At 45.7% G+C, this 21,133-nt stretch overlaps 1 protein-coding gene across 4 annotated transcripts in view; it reads left to right on the top strand.

Moving 5' to 3' along the window:
* The first annotated feature begins 1,051 nt into the window (after nt 1-1,051).
* PDE5A (phosphodiesterase 5A) overlaps nt 1,052-21,133 on the top strand; it is a 186,235-nt gene continuing 166,153 nt past the window's right edge. For 2 of the 4 annotated variants that reach the window (XM_027853714.1, XM_027853713.1), the window contains exon 1: nt 2,952-3,065. In XM_027853714.1, coding sequence (XP_027709515.1) covers nt 3,040-3,065 — 26 coding nt within the window. In that variant the 5' untranslated portion in view covers nt 2,952-3,039. Of the gene's footprint in view, nt 1,152-2,951; nt 3,066-21,133 lie in introns of those variants that run through there. The other 2 variants (XM_027853712.1, XM_027853715.1) reach the window with 2 other exon arrangements.

The raw sequence follows: 21,133 nt of genomic DNA, 5'->3' as shown, positions 1-21,133 counted from the left end.
AATGAATATTCTCTTAATATTCATTAACTAGGCAAAATAAGAAAATGTGAGATCCTTCGGTACAGATAGAAACTAAGAGGTTATGAGACATTCCTAAGTAATGAATTTAGAGCTGTAAAGGAACTTGGTTCTCAAATTTGTGAATGAGGAGAAAAAAATTGTCTTGTCCTCAGTGGTCATCAGGAGAAGTTGACGCAGGTCCCAGAACAGTCAAGAGTCAATGAACGTTTATTGCTAGCACACTACGTGACGAGCGCCCAGCTAATCGCGGACTGCGCGCAAGCACTGCATTCTGCCGGGCTGCCGCGGCGCACAGATCCCTGGCCCTCAGGGGCGGTCACAGTTCAGGAGTAAGGAGCGGCTTATTGTTCTTCCCGGTCCGCCGCGGGAAAGTGGCCCAGGATCCTCTAGTTCTTTCTCCCCCGCCAGGTGTGAAGCCTCCCTTCCAGTCTTGGCCCGGCACCGCCAGCCGGCAGCAGGCTCTGCCACTTTCTCCGATTGCAGCACAAGGCACAGAAACCTGCCCCCCCCCCAACCCCAGCAGCCCCGCGCGCTGTCCTCTCCGGGTTCCACTTGGCTCGCAGCGCACCCCGGTGGCCGAGCCTGCCCGCGTCTGAGCACCCACGCCCTGGGGACACAGGGCAGCGAGGGACGCAGCCCTCCCCGAAGTGCCCCGTGCCTCAGCCTCCGTGTCAGTTTCAGTCTGGCGCTGCTTCTGCCCGAGCTTGCCACACCTGGAGAGCCGGCGGCGCGCCCGGGGAGGGGCGTGGGAGGCCCGCGCTGCGCTCCCGCCCTCCGTCCCTCCGGCCGGCGGCGGGGCTGGGGAGGAGGGTCTGGAGCTCTCGGGCTCCGGATTCCGCGAGGGCGGGCCCCCGTGGGGGGGGAAGGGAGGAGGGCCCCGAGCGCCTCCAGCGAGGAGCGGCCCCTGGGCGGGGGCAGCACCGCGGGACCATGGAGCCCGGCTGCCCGAGTCGGAGCCCACGGGGGCGGCGCCGGCGCCGGCGGCAGCGGCAGCGGCAGCAGCAGCAGCAGCAGCAGCAGCAGCGGCAGCCCGGGCAGCCCGGGGAGCCCCGGGACACCGCCTGGGTGGAAGCGTGGCTGGACGACCACCGGGACTTTACTTCCTCCTACTTTGTGCGGAAAGCCACAAGGTAAGCAAAGTAGGCGCAAGCCTCGCACGCGGGAGCCTGGGGGTTGGGGGGTCCGCGGCTCTTCTCCTCTCCTTTCCCCGGCTCTTGCCCCTGCCCCTGGCCCAGGAGTCACCCCAGCACTGCTTCTAGGGCTTGGAGAACAAAAGCCCACGAAACAGGGGGTTGGACCCGATGACCTCTGAGATCCCTTCCCAACTCTAACTGGCCGAGCCTTGGATCGCAGGAGGGACTGGGGTCTTGGAGATCCCTGGGAGCCCTCCCCGAACTCCGGCCCCGCCAGCAGCACAGCCCGGCTGCCGATCCGGTCCGGGCGCGGACACCGAGTCTGCAGCCGGGCCGGGGCTTCCCCGGATCAAAGATTTTTTTTTTTCTGCTTTCCGGGTCCACGCTGCCGCCTCGCTTCTGCCCTCCCACTTTGCCCTCAACCCCAGAGCGAACCCCAACAGTTTTCCCTCCTTGGGGCCCGGAAGAAAGGGCCGGTTTAGTCCGAGTTCTTTCCCCGGGGGTAACTGGAGAAATAGGCGTGTGCGTGGTTTTGTGTGTGCTTGGAATTGGGTAGGGGGCTGGAGCCTGGAATCTTCCCGGGCGCAGTGTCACCCTGGCCCCCAGACCAGGACCCCGCCGCCACCTTCTTTTCCGATCTTCTAGCTGTTTTACTCCTTTGGGAGTTTTTGGGAGATGCACAGAAAGGCCGCTGAGCCTTGCCCCGGGGTTCCGGCCTGGCCTGGGTCAGCGCTGGGCTCTCTAGGAGGCCCCCGCTGCCTGGCACACGAGAGGGACAGAAGAGAGGGAGAAGAACGGTGGGGGCGGGGCCGGGGCCGGGGACAGAGGCGGAGCTGGGCCGGGCTGGGAGGAGACCCCGAGCAAATGGCGGGTCTGGAGCTGCCCTGGCTAACTGAGCGCGCCAGGCCCGGTCCGGTCCGGCTGTCCTGGACGGGAGGGAGCCAGCCAGGCCTGGGAGCGCCGGCCGCAGTCCGGGAAGGAAGGAGAAAGAGACCGCGAAGAGGGAGCGAGGCTGGGCGTGCTGTCCATCTCCACTAGTCTTGTTCAGCTTTGCCAGCCTAGCCCAGCAGGGGTGGAGCTTGAGCTTGAGCGTGTGTGTGTGTGTGTGTGTGTGTGTGTGTGTGAGTGTGTGTGTATGTGTGAGTGTGTGTGTGAGTGTGTGTGTATGTGTGAGTGTGTGTGTGTGTGTGAGTGAGTGAGTGTGTGTGTGTGTGTGTGTGTGTGCGTCTGTTTGAGAGGAATAGCCGCAGCTGCTGGAGGAGGGGACGCGGGGGGTGGGGGTGGGGGGCGGCGCTGTTTCCCCGAGGGCCCCCTATAGTTAGTTGTTCCTGCCTGTCCGGGGTGGGACGGAGGAAGGTTGGGCAGCAGCAGCAGCAGCAGCATCTAGGGCAGGGACTGAGGCACGGACACCGGGGGGTTTGAGCCTCGCTCTTCGTCGCCGGAGCGTGCAGTGCAGACTCCCGGAGAAGGCTGCCCGTCGGTTGGCCTGCCGTCTAAGGCACTGAAGGCCGCAGCACAAGGGGCTAGGAGAGGCAGGAAAAAGTTGGCCTGAGGGCCGGGTCAGGGACGCCTGAGTTTGCCAGGACTTGGAGCCGGCCACGGACTTGGGGAGCGGTGAGGGAGATCAACAGCCTTCCCAGTGGGGCGCTGCTGTGCCAAGCGCTCCCTGCTAGGGGGCAGCGTCCTCGCGGCGCGGCGTGGGAGCTTCGGGAGTTCAAGGGCGTGTCCCAGCATCACCTGGCGGTGCAGCCGCTCCTCGTCTCACCTTGTCTCACCTCGCCCCGCGCGCCTCACTCAGCAGCCCTGTCGGGGGCCGGCTCAGGTGCAGGAGGGAGCTCCCGGTTGTTGGGACGAGGCTGCATGGTCTCCCCCCCGAGCCTCGGCTATGTTGCCTTTTGGAGACAAAACGAGGTATTGTCATCCTTCCGGCCCGGCGGCCCCAACCCAGAGGGGGAGCGGGGGGTGGAGAGCACGGGCACTCGCGGCAGACTGGGAAAGCGGCAGGAGGCAACTGACCTGCTGAAGGCACTGAGCCCAGATGAAGCAGGGCATCACCTTTACTGTGTTTATGTACCAGTCTTATGAAAGAGCCTAGATTCAGCGTTAGAGACTGGTGGGCTTCTCCCCCCGCCCCTGGAGCAAGGAGGCAAGAGAGGGTTTGGAGATCCCGATGGGGGCGGTTCTCTCCCTGGGGTGAATTTTTGCAGACCCCGATGTTTGAGAAGGGGGTTGTTCCAGAGAAGGAGATTTAGGCTTGATGTAAAGAAGAACTTTCTATCATTAGAGATGTCCAGAATTAGAATGGCTTCTCGGAGACGGAGCGAGCTCCCCATCACTAAAGAGGTCTTCATATGCGGGTTAGGTCAATGTCTTGCGGGGGATGTTGTGGAGAGGTTTTTTTTTTGTTTGTTTTGTTTTGTTTCTGGTCTTGTGAAGGTCGGACAGAAGCAGGGGTTTGCCATTTCAGGTCTATGAATTTGATTTTTCAATATTTTGATATATATACTTCAATACATTTTTTCCTTTATAATCCTGTGTATTTTATTTTATTAGTTCAACAGCAATATTCCGAGACAGGGGTCCATATGCTTTACCAAACTGCCCAAGGGGTCTGTCACTCACACACGTTAAGAAGTCCTACAATAGATATGGTCCCCAAGGTGTCTTCCAGTTTTTAAATTTGGGAGAACCTCAGTGATCTGCTGTTCATTTGTTTTCCCAAATTTCTATCCTGCTGCTCCCACATCCCACTGCCTACAAACCAGACCTGAGAACCGCTACCCCATTGGCTCCCAAGCAGGGAGGGCATTTTAAAGAGCGTGGGCTTTGGCTGCAGCTCCAAAGGGGCGGTGGCATTGGCAGGGTTAAGTTTTCACATGCGGCCTGCTGCCAAGTCTGTGTGACTCTGCCACCCTCCCCCCTCCCCAAACACCTTGTATTAGAAGGATGCTCATTTCCTGTAACATTAGATTTCTCACTTTGTCAAATAGTTTCCCTGGTAGTGTTTTTGTTTGTTTTTTGGCAGCCGCCATAAGTGAAACTCTTGTTGCACTTGAAAACCCAAAGCCCTGTCGTCCTCTGATACCTCATTAGCCCCCTGGGTTCTGCTGATGGTAGTTTGGCACCCCCTCCCTTCACAGACTCTCCATCCAGGGAAATGATTTAGGGGTCATTTTGACTAGACATTTCACTTTCAGAGCTCACTGGGAATCTTCTGAAACCTGGTAACTGTAGCAAAACATGGGAAATGATGAAGCCCTAATCCTCTTTGCAATGTCATTTTCTAATTTTCTCTGGCTGTTGTTAGGATTCTCAGGGTTTGTGCCCTGCTTAGGGGCCGCCCCCCCCCAAGTTAGAGGGGAGTCAGAGCCCAGAGAAGCTCTTTGCTCAAAGACAGCCTTAACACAATTCCTGACTCCAAGGGGATGACAGAGCCTAGCTATCTCACTTTTCAGAAGGATGTGGATTTCTGCCTTATGAGAACCGGAAATTGATCCCATGTTTAACCAGAGGATAGCAGGCCTTTAATCTCTGAAGGCCAAGAAATACAAGCTCTCCCATTTGGGATTGTACATTGTCCAGCTGGTTGGGAGCGGCCTGCAAAGGCTTCCAAACCGGTCTGGGTAGGAAGTTGAGTTTTTCACATGGTGGGAGGGTGAGTGGGAGGCAATGTAAAAAGCGATTACATCTGGGTGATTCCAGATAGGACCTCAGACACCGACTGGCAGATCTCAGAAACACCAGAATCAAAGTCTAGGCCACAGAAATCACTGCAGAAAAGTTCCTGATAGTTTGATTATGATTTTAGCTTACCTGCTGACTAAATCTTGGATCACTTCTTGGAAATGTTATTCTTTCCCCTTCCACGTTTTCTTCTAAAAAAAAAAAATAGAAAAAGAAGGTATGAATGAGCATGTTTTGGCTTGGAAATTAAAAAAAAAAAAAAGTAAAACTTATTTGGGTAGTCCATCTGCCCCAGGAATCAAACCTGTTGATGGATCTAGCTTCTTAGGGATTTCATTGTGTTGGGCACCCCCTCTACCAACACAGCTCAGCATCTCTCTGCTAATTTTCTTTCTAATTTTGTTTTAGAGATTCACCTGAGGCTCGGAGATTAAGTGACTCAACCAGAGCCTCTTTAGGTCTTCCTGGCTCCCAGACCTGGTCTTCTATCAGCTAAACCACATGCCTCTCATTGGTTTATCTTAAGATACTGGTTCTAGGTTTGGGATGAACCTTAAAGTTCATCTAGGCAACTCAACTCCTTCATTTTACATATAAGGAAACCAAGATTTATTTAGTCATGTGCTACTCTGAGCCCCCAAAAGGGGGGAGATTGTGGCAAAGATACTAGAATGGATTAGCTATTTCTTTCTCGTTTTACAGATGAGGAAACTGAGGCAGAGTCAAGTGACTTGTCCAGGGTCAGCTAGTAAGTTTCTAAGGCAGGATTTGAACCTATGAAGATGAGACTTCCCGATTCCAAGTCCAGTGCTCTATCCACTGCAGCACTTAGCTGCTCCAAAATCAACCCTTAAAAAGGGAATTGACATTCCTGGAGGCACATGGAGTGCTAAGTAATAGAGTCAGCATTTGAACTCAGGTTCTACAAATCTGAGTTCAGTCCTCTTTCCTCCATCCTGTAGTGTTTCTCAGTCTTTAACTGTTGAGTTTCAACAAGTGTTTTGGCATCTCATTCTGCTGGACAGCATGAGACTTGGTTTAAATTCGGTCACATGCCGTGGACAATTATTAGTAGCGAGTGAGGCCATAGTCCTCCTCCTAAAGATGGATGGCAAGCTGTCAGTATTCCTTGTAACTCATTGAAAGGTAGCATTTGATTGAAGAGGTACTTGGCTCTTAGCTTCCCTTGGACCTAACTTTAATTAAGAAGAAGACAATGCCAGGATCTCTTCAGCATTGAAAAGAGATTGGGGGTGGGGAGGCAGGTCGGGAAAAGACTGGTGGCAGCCCGGTGCTTCGCCACCTTATTGTGCATTTGATTGCATGAGTTAAGTTAATAATGTGAATGACCAGCATTTTGGCAATTAATTTTCAACAAATCAACTGGATTATGTGGAGAGCTATTTTGATGCCCCCTGCACCATCCCAGGAATCAGACTGCCCAGATCCTTTGAAGGAGAAGGGTCATTTTTTCCGATGTGTGTTTGCATTCTCAATGTAAACCTTCTTGATTCTAAGACCTAGGAAATGTGTCTGTTGTTTTCAGTAGCATCTTAAAATAATGTTAACTTTTGATCTTTGAGATTAAGTACAGCTGGGATGTAAATGTTATGTTTTTTCCAGTTTTCTAACAATTGCAGGTTGTCTCTCTGATCCATAAAAATTGCTTTATTTTGTACCAGGCCAAAAAAAAAAAAACAAAAAAAAAACAAATGCCTCTTTGCATATAGTCGAATTGACTGATATGAAGTTGTTTGTGGTGGCTTCGATCAGTCTGGGAACTACAGGTCATTTGTCACTCCCAAGTAGTTTTCCATAATTAACTTTACACTGAGCATCATGGGAGCATAGATTTCAAGCTGGAAGGGACCTCTGAGACCAACTCATCCAACCCCTCATTTTACAAATGAGGAAACTTGGACCTTGAGAGATAAAGTGACCTGCCCAAAGTTGTACAGGTGACAGGGTGTGTTTCCCCCACTCCCCAGGACCTGGGTTCCCCAGGTTCTCTGTGATTTTGCCGCTGAACAATACTGTGTCTACTCAACATCACAAAGATAGACTGAATTAGTTGGATAGAAGCAGAAGGGAGAGGGAGGTCTTAGGTCCCAAATGTCCTTTGAAAAAATTTTCTTGTTGTCACTTTTCTCCCTTCTATTATCTCTTATTATTGCTATTGTTGAATCATTTCAGGCATGTCTGATTCTTCATGACCCCATTTGGGGTTTGGGGTTTTCTTGACAAACATACTGGAGTGGTTTGCCATTTCCTTCTCCAACTCATTTGGCAGATGAGGAAATTGAGGCACAGTCAAGTGACTTGCCCAGCGTCACACGTCTAATATGAGTCTGAGGCCACATTTGAACTCATGAAGATGGGTCTTCCTGACTCCAGGCCCAGCACTCTATCCACTGTGCCACCTAGCAGCCCCCAAGATAGTACTTTAGAAAGTAGTTGATATGGATATAAAACAGGTGGCAAGTGCTATTCACTCTGAATTTTTGTTATTTTCCTATTCAATTGAAGAGAGCATTTCACGTAAGTAATTTGCCTACAAATTATTTGTAAAGTACATTTTGCTAATGCATTTACTAAAGAGTCCTAAATTTGAAGTCCCAAGACCTGGATTCAAAATTCAGCTGTGCTATTTACCAACTTGGTTCACTTAATTCTCTTAATTTCCTCCTTTGTAAACGGAGGGGATTGAACCTAATAATCTCTGAGGTCCCTTCACACTCTAAATCTTGCGGGTCGTAGAAAATAAAATCCACTGGCTGTGGACCAAATACTACCATTTCTGTTCCTGTTTCGCATTGTTTGTCAGTTTATTGCCTTTGTGAAATATTGGCTGTCTTATTCAAAGGGTGTGTGTGTGTGTGTGTGTGTTATGTATACCTGTGTATAATTGGACAGTATCTACCTGCCCTTCTGTACTTTTGAATCAAAGAACCTGGAGCCAATTCCGTCTTCCTGGACTTTTGTACCTGTAGCAGCTACTGCAAATTAGCTCCCGTTTCTTCTACCTATGGCCTGTTTGGAAGGCATTGTTGGCATGTTGTCTTCCTGGTTAGACCATGAGATTCTTGAGAACGGGACTATTTTTTTCCTTTCTCTTAATCTTTAGCGCTTAGCATAGTGTCCAGCATATAGTAGATATTTAATAAACGCATGTTGACTTGATCGGCTAAGAATTTGTTTTGTTTTGGTTTGGTTTGGTTTTCTCTTTGAGAGGCAATGTGGTACAACGGGAAAATTCTGAGGTTAGAGTCATGAGAACCTAACTTTGAATCCACTCTCTGATATTTGTTAGCTATGTGATCCTGAGCAAGTCACTTAACCTCTCTGGTCCTCAGTTTCCTTATCTGTAAAATGAGAATTAATAATAGCACCCACCTCACAGGGTTTTTGTAATGATTAAATGAGATAACATAATTAAAATGCTTCCCAGACCTTAAAGTGCTATGTAACGATCAGCTGTGAGTTTTTTTTTTTTAATTAGTAGTGGTAGCAGCCCATTGGCAACTTAAATATTTAGTGTTCCAACTTGAGATTAGTTTTAGATTGATTTTCTATAGGAGTGTGTCTGAAAAACATTCTTATCATAACAGAAATCTTTATAGCACTCTCAGGTTTCCAAAGTAATTTATATAACAGCCGTCACAACAACCGTGTAAGGTAGGTACTATACCTCTTATTAACCTTATCTTAAAAATAAGAAAAATGAGCCCCAGAGGAATTGAGTCACCTGTCCACAGTTACACAGCTAGTAAATAGCAGAAGCGGGATTTGACCCCTGGTTTCCCGGTCTCCAAAGCCAGCACCCTATCCATTCAGCCACACTGATTCCAGTTAGACTGGCAAAAGCCTCATTGAACCGAAACAATGCCCACAAACCCAGATAGAAGATACTTTATTTTATTATGCAACCACCTAAATAAATATCTGGCATAAAGGGTTACCTAAAGGGTACTAGTGACCTGGACTGAAAATTTGTGGGACTGCAATTATGTTCATAAGGTCTTCCAGCTAATGTTGAGCAGAAGAGTTCTTTGGGGATGATGGAGACAGGTATTTACATTTTTCCCTTAGGTAGTCCCAAGTAATTGGCTAGATTGGCTCGACTCCGTCCCAGAATTGGATATAGTCCTTTGTGAGATGATGCTTCCTGCCTTCCCCAGCCCCCATTGCCACGGTCCACCCAATGGTCAATCTCTGAAGCTGGTCTTCATTACAGAAAGGCTGACCTTCCTGTAATGGAGTGCCCACTTCCTCCAGTTTGTACAGCTATTCCTTTGCTCCTATTTCCCCCAGGACCTTTCTTAAATCATCTAGTATGTTTTTTTGCGATAATGTGGGAAAAATGTTTTGCAATTGGTATTTTGTAACAGAGTTCAAGGCACTGTGTAAGAATGATGTGGTGGTTGTCCTTTGTGTCTGAAGGGGACCAAATGAACATTTGGAACGGAGATGTCTATGAATTTACACATCCCACTTTTCTTTTGAGCTCCTGTAATTCTGCTTTGCTCACAGAGCCTTCTTTGATGCAGGCACGCCATGCTGGGCACTCCTGTGCCATGTTTCCCTTGTCTCACCATTGATCATGGTGTATTATAGGCACCCTCATGCATCAGAAGGATCTCTGGGTGTTGCCATCTACCCCACAGCTTAAGCGTCTTGCCTGGAGTGCCTTCTCCTAGAGTGTGAGAGCAGGGACTGGTTTTCTTTCTATGTGTATCCGCTGCCGTTACTTAGCACAAGCCTTGGCATATAGGAAGTAGGGCTTAAAATATGCTTTTTCATTTATTCATCTGGTGTAGAGCTGGTCAGGACACTCCTGCTTTAAAATCGTCAGTGATCTCCTGTTACACACTAAATAAAGTTCAATTGTTTTTGTTTGGAAACCAATATGATTTAGAAGCTGATGTCTCTCTTCCCCCACCTCCACCATCCTAGAACCCACTACTGAGGGCATCCTTCCATGTCCCTCTGGCAGGGACCACCTAGAACCCTTCAGGCCTACTTGACTGTTCACATGGTTTGTAGAGATGGAAGTCACCAACTCCATTCCTTGCAGTGAAATCGAGGACCACTATGCCTTACCATCTGCCCTGCTTTTATGTTCTTCAGACCTCTAACCTACCGATGTATTTAGAGGGGCCCTTGGCCCTTTCCATTGGCACCACTGATGTACCCAGAGGACTATGGGTTTTTCCATTCCAGCCTTGTAGCTAGAATTCCTTTATGTGTTGTTCCCCTTCCCACCCCCGCCCTTTAATTAGGGTGTGAGCTCCTTGATGGCTTTCTGTTTCTAACTCTAGCCCTCAGAATGGTCCTTGGCAAATGGTTAATACTTAATAAATGCATATTCATTCATTCTCAGTCAGAGCCAGAGCCATAACTAACATGAGGTACCTGGAGCTTTGACCCAAGGCACTGACATTCCTTCCTCCCTGCAGTAGCTTCAGAGCCTACGTTTGGCCTTATGACTTTTCCCTGGGACGTGCCATCCTGCAGTGCAGCCATACCCAAGATAGTATCTCCAGGTTCCCCTGGCAGTGGTCATCTTCCTGGTTCCCACCTCACAAACTCTTGAGGAGCGTAGACCAGACACCTTCACAGCAAGACTGACCTAGGGCCATGGATCATGGATCTGGAGCTCAAAGAACCTCAGGGGCATCTGGTCCAACCTTCTTCATTTTACACATGAAGAAACTGAGGCTCATAGATATTAACTAATCTGGCCAAGGTCCCAAAAATAGTAAACATCAGAGGAAGGATTTGAATCCAGGTCTTTTGCCTCCAAAGCCAGAGCTTCTTGTATCAGGTTTCCAATCTTCCCTTGCTCCCAAGGCACAAGAATTCCTCATTTTGACTCTTGGCACTGGAATCTCTGCCCCTAACATTCCCTGGGTTCTCTAGTTCCTTAGTTCAGCCTATGTCATTCACTACAGCTGTAATTGGCCATCTTCCCCGCCTCACCCCTTTGCCTCCTGAATGCCTACCAACTTTTGGTGTCCTAGATTGAGAGCTGTGAAGGAACTTTGAAAGATCAACTCACCTGCCACCTTTTTCGGGAAGCCCCCAGACTCTCTGTGTGGCCACTAACATCCTCCCCAACTAAGTATGTTTTAAGTTCATAGATTGAGAATGGAGAGGAGAGTAGGGGATAGAGCAACCCATCCAGGGTCCTGCAGATAGTAGCGGGCAACATTTGAACCCAGGACTTTTTGACACAAGTCCTGTGTTCTGGTCTCTATGTCACCATCCACGCCGCCTCTTATAGCCCTGGGTTTTATTCACTTGTAATGTTGTATCTCCTCCTGACTAAAAGTGAGGGCTGGGATTAGGTATCTAAACATTGGATCTCTTCCAGGATCTAGCACAGTGCTTGGCCCACTCAAGGCACTGAGCCTTAGGTTCTTGACCCTCATCTCCCCCTCACTTACCTTCTGATGTTGGGCAAGGAAGACATTTTACCTCTCGGGGCCTATTTACTCTTCTGTGACTGAGGTAACCTCTCCTGTTCCTGAGGTCTCTTGCAGCTCTATGCCCTGTGATCTTTATGGTGGTGGTGGTGATTGTGGTGTTTAGTCATTTTTCAGTCATGTCTGACTCTCCCTGACCCCATTTGGGGTTTTCTTGGCAAAGATACTGGCGTGGTTGTTGTTTCCTTCTATAGCTCATTTTACAAATGAGGAAACTGAGGCAAACAGGGTGAAGTGACTTGCCCAGGGTCACACACGTAGTAAGAATAGAAATAGGGAGCCATTAAACCATGTATAAGAATCCCAGCAGACTTCATATTTGACTTAGAAAACCACATATTAATAATGTCTATATTTTATTGCATCTTTATTTCATTAAATATTTCCAAATTATATTTTCATCTGGTTCCAGCTGTGTTGTTGTTCAGTTGTTCAGTCGTGTCCAACTTTTCATGACCCCTGGACCATAGCACACTGGACCCTTCTGTCCGGCACTGCCTCCTGTTTGTTACTTGCATGACAACATCCACCCAGCTCATCCTCTGCCGGCCCCTTCTCCTTTTGCCGTCAGTCTTTCCCAACAGCAGGCTCCTTTCCACCCAGTCTCATCTTCTCATTATGTGGCCAAAGTACTTAAGCTTCACCTTTAGCATCTGACCTTCAAGGGTTCTGGCTCAGCATTATTGTGGGCCATGTTTGACACCTTTGCTCTAGGCAAGCCTCTAAGATAGTACATTGAAGAGAAGGTGCTAACCTATATTACTAGAGGAAATCTTTCACTGGGAGCTCCCCAAATCAGTGAAATCCTGGGTTCAGTCTCTACTATCTTATTTACTTAATATATTTATTAAGTAAATTATTACAAATGATATAATTATGTTATAATTATTATTAATAATTTACTTATATCTTGTTTATGAACATATTATTTACTTTAAACCCCACTAATTGTAATGGTAAAAATCATTCCTTGGATGTGCTCGTTAGGGACTTTAGCGTGACGGATACAGAATCATCAAAGCTGGTTTGGTAGATCTAGAATCATGTGTATGTATGTGTGGCCAGACAACAGTTCATATGAAAAATATCTGGGGAATTTTGCAAAGGGGAGGTCAGTATGATGTGTGTCAGGGGTGACCCCAAACCCCCCAAATCCAGTGTAATCTGAGGACTAGAGAAGAGTTGGTGGGGTCCCCTGTCACTGCCCTGCTCTAGCAGCTTCCTCTTGCTTCTAGGCTAAAATACAAACCTTTCTCTGGGGCCCTTTCAAAGCCATCCCAGTCTGGCTCCGTCCGAGTTCTTGTACTCTGCGTTCCTGCCAGACTGATGGCTTGCTGTCCCCTCTACACAATAATCCATCTCCAACACTGTGCTTTCGCATGTGATGCTCAGAAAGTCCTCTCTCCTCACCTCTGCCTCAAAGAATCCTTTGCTTCCTTTAAAGCTCAGCCCTCCTGCAGAGAGCTTATCCACATCCCTCTAGCTGCTAGTAACCTTCCCCCAGAAAATATTCTGTATTTCATTTTCTGGGTACACATTGCTTTCTCCTGGGTTCCTTGAGGGCAGAGAGTGGTTTCATTTTTGTCTTTGTGGTCCTATTGCGTATTTCAGCGCCTGGCACATAGTAGGCCCTTAAGGAATTCTTGTTGAATGAATAGGTGGGTGCCCTGGTCAGGCCACGTTAGAAGTATCGTGTTCATGTCTAAGTGCCATATTTTAGGAAGGAAGAAACTATCTGAAGGAAGATAACCAAGAATTCCAGGGTTCTTGAAACCGCTTGTTGAAGGAATTGCAGGTACCTGGAGAAGATTTAGGAAGCAATGGGGAGAGAATTGGCTATGAAGTCAAGAAAGTCTCTTAACCTCTCTAACCCTCAGTTTCTTTATCTTTAAAATGAGGAAGCTTGGATGAGGTGACCTGAGGGCCCTTCTCACTTTAGATCTTGCTAATAGTTGTCATATCAAAATGGGAGGAGGGCAGGAAATAGATTCTTCTATTGATCCCAGAGTGGGTGAGCCAGGATCAATGCATGGAAATCGAAGGGTCATTTTAACTTTGGTGTAAAGAAAGACTTCTGCACAGTTAGAACCATTCCAAAGATGAAAGGAGTAGAGAAGCAGCAGGTTCTTCCTCACTGAAGGGTTTTCAGCAGATGCTGGATGGTCACATGACTGCGTGCACACACACATATGCACACGTGTGTACACACATACATGGATGTTTATAACATATATACATATTAGGTTATAAACATGGATCTCGTCCAAGGATGGGATAGAATTGATGGCTTTTGATCTGCCTTCCAACTCTGAGGTTCTACAGGGAAAAATTGTTTGAGTCAGTGGCTATTGATATGATCTTGCTGTGGATTTTGTCCAACTTTGCACAGAGTAGCCTAGTAGCAGAGGCACCACCGATGTGTTTCGTAGTTGACTGGTATTGTGGCAGGTAGATGCAGCTTTGAGAACATTAGCCGTCAGTTTCAACGTCCTAATCAAAAAGGAGGCTTAGAGGTGAACTTGGGGTGGAAAAAACAGGCTTCCATACCCATCATGCACTTGACAGTGAGCTTTGCCTGAATTATTTCCTGGTCAGCCCTTTGCTGTTTCTTTTGGCTGGATTGCTCTGTGTGATACACGGGCTGCCATCCTTTCTTCTTTTGCTGGAAGGTCTCTTTGGTGTATCCGATGTTACAGCACTTGAAGTGAGCTGAATTTCAGGCATGCACGTCAAAGAAATCCTGTGATAAACGCTCTGGCATAGTTCTTATGTAGCAGTGACCTTGAAAGGATACCGGCGCTTAAAAAACAAAAACAAAAAAACGCCAAATTTTCTTTTTTGCTTTCTGTTTGCAAAGTGATCAAGTTCTTCAAAAGTCTGTTTGTTACTCTTGGTGTTCTTAAAAAAAAATTAAAATTCTTCCCTCAACTTTGGGAGCTGAAATGACGTGTTCACTTTGTTTCTGTGCAGTTTGACTTTTCTCTGTTCCTCTTTGAATCCTGCTTCAGACATTTAATAGCTCTGTGAACTTGGGCAGTGAAGTCACTTACCTCTCTGTGCCTCAGCTTCCTTATCTCTAAAATGGAGATTATAGCACCTGGGAGGGAAAAATATGATAATATATGTAAAATGTTTTGCAAACCTTAGAAGCCTACATATGTTAGCTATTATTATTATTGTAATTATGAAGCATATCAAAAACAGTGTGATAGTTGTGTGTAGGGAACTGGCCTCGAAGCCAGGAAGACCTGAGTTCAATCTCCTCTCCCCTCCTCACCCATACACTAAATGGTTTGTAACCCTGGGCACAGTGGTTAAGAGTTCTGGGCCTAGAATCAGGAAGGCATGAGTTCAAATCCAGCCTCAGACACTTATTGGCTGTGTAACCCCTCGGCAAGTCACTTAACCTCCATCTGCCTCAGTTTCCTCAGCTGTAAAATAAGAATAAGAAGAGAGCCAGGATTGTTATAAAGATCAATGAGCTGATTATGTACAATGCTGTTCAAACGTTCAAGAGTCTTGTAAATGCTAACCAGGCTTCTTCTAGGCACCTTTTTAAGACTCAGAAGTGAAGAGCTGCATTGGTAGAAGGGCCTTGCTCACTTGGGAGTTGTCCAGACCAAATCCAGTCCATTACTCTGTTTAAGCAGGCCCCTAATGCAGTGATTCTTACCTGGAGGTCAGCGCAGTTCATTCTTTATTTCTCAATATTATAGTAACTAGTTGGGAACAACTGTTTTCCTTTGTAATCATTTGCACTTTATTTTATGCATTTATAGCCTTTATTTTGAGAAGGGGTCCATGGGTTTTATCATACTGCCAGAGGGGTCCATTACACACACACACAGTTAGGACTCCTTTTCCTAGTCACTGGGGTGAGGCAAATAGAAGTAAGACAAAGGTCCTGCCCAACAGGATTGATTTCCATGGGATCTGGTGAAATATGTGTGGTTATGTAACTACTACTTTACTATTGAGATATTATCACCTGGTGCTTTTCTTTAAAGAAACCCTCCCTCGCCTTGTGGTGCAGGGTACATGAGGCACTCTGCCGTCCTTACTAGTCATATTTTAGACACGGGACAGGGGTCGCCTGTTGTGATGAAAAGAACACTGGATTTGGAAGCAGAAAACCTAAGTCCACTTCCTAACCATGGAAGGGCTGCTCACTACCTGTGAGACCTTAGGTAAGTCACTTCCCGACTCTGATTCTCAGTTTCTCCATCTGCCAAATGAAGAATAGGTTGGGCTAAGTAATTCAATTCAGTTCAATTCAATAAGTATTAAGAACCTGCTGTGTGCCAGGCATCGTGCTAAGGAAACTTCTAAGGTTTGTTTGTTTTTTTTTTTTTTTTGGTTCTGAAATAATAATAGCTACTATTTAGATAATTCTTTAAGGTTTGCAAAGTCCTTTCCATATGTTATCTCATTTGCTGAAGGGAAGGCAATAATCTGTATCCTTCATGCAAATCACCTTCTCAGTCATCATAAATTTGATGTTTTTCCAACTGTGAAAGGCTTGGAAATACTGACTAAATATAGTCCGAATAGCTGAGTTCTTGTTCTGGGTCAGACCCAGTATGCCTCTGACAGTGGGATGGGGGGCCTGTGAAGGAACGCTTGAAAGTACCAGCTAAATATAGTCGGACTAGCGAGTCTGTGTTCTGGGTCAGGCCCAGTGTGCTACCCACCAGTGGTAGTGAGGGGCCTGTGAAGGAAGAGTGTTACTAACCTTGGCGGCTAGTTCCTGAGCATCCTAGTTTCTTCCCTCCGTAGATAATTACAGAGCTGCACTCGGTGGACTCGTCCAGACTTGTTTGAAGCTATTTCTGTTTTCAGCCTCTAGCTATCCCCACCCCTTTAAAATAATGAATTCTGTAGTTTGCTACTTAAATCTGGGATATATGGGTTTGCTTTTGTGGGGCCCAAGCCCTGCCTTTTGAGATTCCACGAGTGCTCCCTGGTTTTGTTCCAGGACATGATGACAACTCTCTGTCCACACCTGTCGAATCTGTGGAGTTCTAGATCTTGTATTGGGTGTTGGGGGTGACAGAAATGAAATTTGGCTAAGCTCTTCCTCCCTAACAGAGCTTACTGGGAAGAGAGGATATGGACACAGACAAGCCAACACAAGGCAATTTGAGAAGGGACAGAGCGCTAACATCTGGGGGAATCAGGAAAAGATTTCTATAGAAGGGGTCCTGGAACTGAGCTTTGAAGGAGGATTAGGATACTGAGAGGTGGAGATAGCAAAACGAGTACCTTCAGGCATGTGGAAACAATTTAGGAAAGTTTGGAGAAGGGGATAAGAAAGGACAAATTTGGGGGACGGCTGATCATCCAGTTTGGCTGGAAATTTCAGTGGGCGAAAAGAAATACTATGAATTGAACTTGGGAAGGTAAGTTGGAGTCAGATTTTGGAGGACCTTAAATGCCAGGTGGAGGAGTGAGTTTTTTTTTTTAAATTCTATAGGCAGTAGGAAGCCCTGGTGATTTTTTTTTTAGCAAGGAATTGACATGGTTACTTTTTTTCCTAGGGAAAATTTCTTTGGCAGCTGTGGTAAGTATAGATTGGAACGAGAAGAGACTGGAGACAAGGGGACCAGATGAGAGTTTATTGCAAAATTCTAGGTGAGAGGAAATAAGGGAAACTAGATTCCATTGGACCAAAAGGGAAGGATATGGTGTCAGAAACCACATGCTAATCAATTAGCCTTTCACAACTCATTGGATCTGCTGAGGTTTGTGTCTCAGAATCAAGTCTGATTCTGAGGTTTTGAACCTGGGTGACTAGGAGAATAAAAATGGGAGTGTTTGTATGGGTAGCAGATTAGGACAGGTTGGAGAGAGGATGGAGTCCATTTCAGGCATACTATTTTTGAAATGCTGGTGTAATAGGTTTATAGCTGTATTTGGAATTGGGAAGACTTGGGCTTTTAAATCTCATTTCAGACACTGGAGTAATTCATTTCTCTGGGTCTCATTTTCTTCATCTGTAAAATGAGATTGGTCTCAATGGCTTCTAAGACTCTTTCCAGCTCTAATTCTATGAAAAGGTGGAGAAATCTACCAAGTATTTGAATGTGAGACTGGAGCTCAAGAGAGATTCTGGGGCTAGATATATTGATTTGCATGTTATCTGCTTAGAGGTGATAATTGAACCCATGGAGATAGGAGAGATCACTGAGAGAGTATGGAGAGAAAATGGATCCAGGAGAGAGCCTTGGAGGAATACCCATGCTCCCAGGGGCAAGATCAGACAGAGGGGAGCAGAACTTGGGGGATGCAAAGTCAGGGAAACCAAGGGAGACATTATCCATTTTCATATCCTTGGTCTGCTGGTTGGGTCATTCCATCAAACTTAACAAAGGCCTTTTTGAATTCCAATCTAAGTATGTCAACCTCTTTTTCAACTGTCATTTGAGGCTTTGATGCTGCTTGAGGCATCTATGTCTTTGATTGAATTTCTGGGAGTTTGCATTGAATGAAGACTTCCAGCGAATTTAGGTCCAGTGTTTTCCTCTTCACATTTTATTAGCTTCCCAGTTTCACAGTGTTTCATATCATCTCACCTTAGGGGTAGGTTGTTTTTTTTTTATTTGTTTTAATATATGTTAACTACCCTGCACTGGTCAGTAATGTGTATAGTGTGACTTGCAACTGAGAGTACCATTGAAAAAGCATTGTGAAGTCCTTGGCTAAAGTAATAACAGCTTTGGTGCTGTTGTAATCATTGCTATTATCTCATCCTTTTCATTCTTCTTGGTGGCAGACAGAAATAGTCCTGGGACAAGTCACTCTCCTTTTGCGCTTCCTATATAGTTAATATTCTGCCGACTGCTCTGCAGGTGGATAAACTAATTGCATTCCATAATTGAAACAAAGTATTAGGGTGCAAATTCATCTTTTGTAGGCTAACAGCAGGCTAGAACAAACATCTTGTACAAGATCAACTCCAGGAACAGAAAGCTGGACAACCAGGATGGCATATATATCATACTGTTCCCACGTGATTTTTTTTTTAGCAAAGTCTTCATATTTTGAAAGTTTTCATTCCATGCATCTCAGACACACTATAAATATTTGGTAGGGTGACATCTATTGGAAATGTTTTTCTTAAGTTTTTTATATATCAGTGTTATGCCCTATGCCTGGGCAATTGTGGGCAACAGTTCAGGCTGTGATCATATTTCCATCCCAATACAGTTTATTACTTGAGTTCTCCAGGATTCTAGGCCACTAAAATGCCCGGAGTTCTCCGTTTTGAGGACCGTATGTATAGTACAGAGATTTATTACCTGTCAGTCTGTGAAAGAAATAGTGAATTTGTGATGTATAATTTTAGCTACCATCAAGTTTTGACTTGCTTAGTGTTTGGTGTGGGCTAAATTTTTATAGGTTGTAGTGATTTGTTGCAGTTTCTATCTTATACTGCCTTTTTATATTCTGCATTGATCACTAAATATGGGGTCTTTGAGTATAAACTTTTTTATAATTTGTGTTGGTCATGACCTGGCCCTAAATCGCCATCCTAAAATTCCTTTGTTTCCATTAAAAAGTCCACTTGACTCAGACACTGGTTTGATACGTCTTTAAACATTTCTGTTGTTATTGATGTAGTTGGCTGAGCTCGTGTGGCTGTCACCCACGGAGGGCCTTTTGACTCCACTATTGATCTTAGCAGCTTTATAGACTGTATCCAGAGACAACGTGTTTTTGGTTACATTAGACAAATCCAATGATGTGTTCCTGTTTTCAGATTTTACTCTTGTTTGTTCCAAAAGTATCTCTCTAGGTTTTTAACTTGTTTATTCTACCAATCCTTTTCTTCCTTTTGGGTGACAGATGTTAATTTTTCTATTACTGATTGTGAGTGATTATCCCTACACTTCATTAATATTTTTGTTGCAATACTTTGTAAAATTAATGTTATTATTTTAATTAACTGCCTTTTTTCCCCTGAAGATGAGCGATAAATTCAAATCAAATCCCACTAATGATGTCAGTCACCCCAACTTATCTACCATGCTTCTTGGAGCCAAGGTTACTGCCTCATGGCTATGTTCATGTAGAATACCTAATTCTGGAACTCCCCTCCACTAAAAACCATCTCCTTTTTCTTTATAAATGATCCTCTTCTCCTTTATCAGAAAAGGAAATTTGGTGTCAGGTCTGGTCTGGGGTTAATTATTAAGTCACATGACCGATGAACAAGAACAATAGATTAAATAAAAACAAAATAACATTTTGCAGAGTTGGAAACGCAGGAGATGTGATTATGTCTTTGGATGATTCAATGCCTATATCTTTTCATTATCCCTCACACAATATTAGTAGTTGGTGTCTATCTAGGGATTAAAGCTTACAAAGTACTTTCCACCCATTATCTCGTTTAGCCTTCACAGCAGCTGGTGAGGTGAGTACTCTGGATATTATCATCCCCATTTTATAGCTAGGACATTGAGGTTCAGGTTCAATGACTTGCTCATGATCTCTCAACTGGTGACAGGCAAGATTTGAACCCAGGATTCTCCGACTCCAAGCCTGATGATTCCTCTCCTACTGCAAGCAACCAGACCAAAGTGAAGTTCCCCTAATGTAGGGGTTCTTAGTTGGGGTCCTGCAACCTGTGGGTAGATTTCAGGGGGTCTATAGACTTTGATCGAAATTTTATTTTCAATAATCTCTAACTGAAGTCTATTGTTGCCTTCGATTATTTAAATGTATTCTTCTGAGAAGGGGCCCGTAGGCTTCACCAGACTTCCAAAAGGGTCCATTACTCAAAAGAGGTAAAGAACCCTTCTTAATAGAGCTTCTGAGTCTTGGGCATGCTCTCTTCTTCCTCCCTGCCCTCTTTTCTTCCCCCTTTCCATCACTGTTTCCCTCATGCCTTCCTTCCTTCCATCCATCATCTTTCCTTCTCATTTCTAGATATACTTCTCCTTTTCCATCTCCCTTACCCAGTGAACCTGCCCTCCCACACCCACTGTCCATCTGCTTATCCAGTGAAAGGAGGGGGGTACATTGAGACAGCTAGGTGGGGCACTGCATTGGGGGATGAACCTGGATCCACTAATCACACAGACCCTGGACAAGTCACTTAACTGCTCTCAGCCTCAGTTTCCCCATCTGTAAACTAGGGATAATAATAGCACCCACTTCACAGAGTTGTCGTGAGAATCCAATGAGACAGTGTGTGTAAAGCGTCGTATACATGCTAATTACTATTGTATGATTATTGTTGTTATAGTTTCATCTCTTGTCTAAAGCCAGGATTGGTCATTACCTTACACAGCTTTCAGTTGAATTTTCTTGTTCTTTTCATATACATTGAAGGGTGATGTAATGGGTAGGGAGTTGGTCTTGTCACCAGGAAGACCTGGGTTCAGGTCCTACCCCTGACACATACAGGTTGTATGACCCTGAGCAAGTCACTTAACTTCTAAGTACTCTAAGCAATTCCTTAAAACAGCCTCATAGTATATGGTGCCAGCCTGCATTGATGGAGGGAGTTTCCTTTTCCAGTCATTCTCTATCCCAAAGAAATCCCAGGACCTATAACAGTCCCTTCAATTTACATCATTGTGCTTATGGTTTGATACTGTGTCAGTCTATGTATATTTCCCCATGTTTCTGTGTATTACAATTAAAGTTTGTTCAGCACTCCACAACCGATGGACAAATATTTTTTAGAGTTCATCTCTATCACGAAAATATTCTTGTACACATGGGACCTTTCTTGGCTTTAATTTTTAACCTGAGATATACACCAGTAGTAAAATCTCTGAATCAAAGAGTATGGACAGTTCA

Source organism: Vombatus ursinus, unplaced genomic scaffold (genome assembly GCF_900497805.2).
Source record: "Vombatus ursinus unplaced genomic scaffold, bare-nosed wombat genome assembly UNPS02010193.1, whole genome shotgun sequence".
In the NCBI taxonomy this organism is placed as follows: Eukaryota; Metazoa; Chordata; class Mammalia; order Diprotodontia; family Vombatidae; genus Vombatus; species Vombatus ursinus.
Note: the sequence above shows the minus strand (reverse complement) of the source record. Positions and strands in the feature narration are given on the sequence as shown.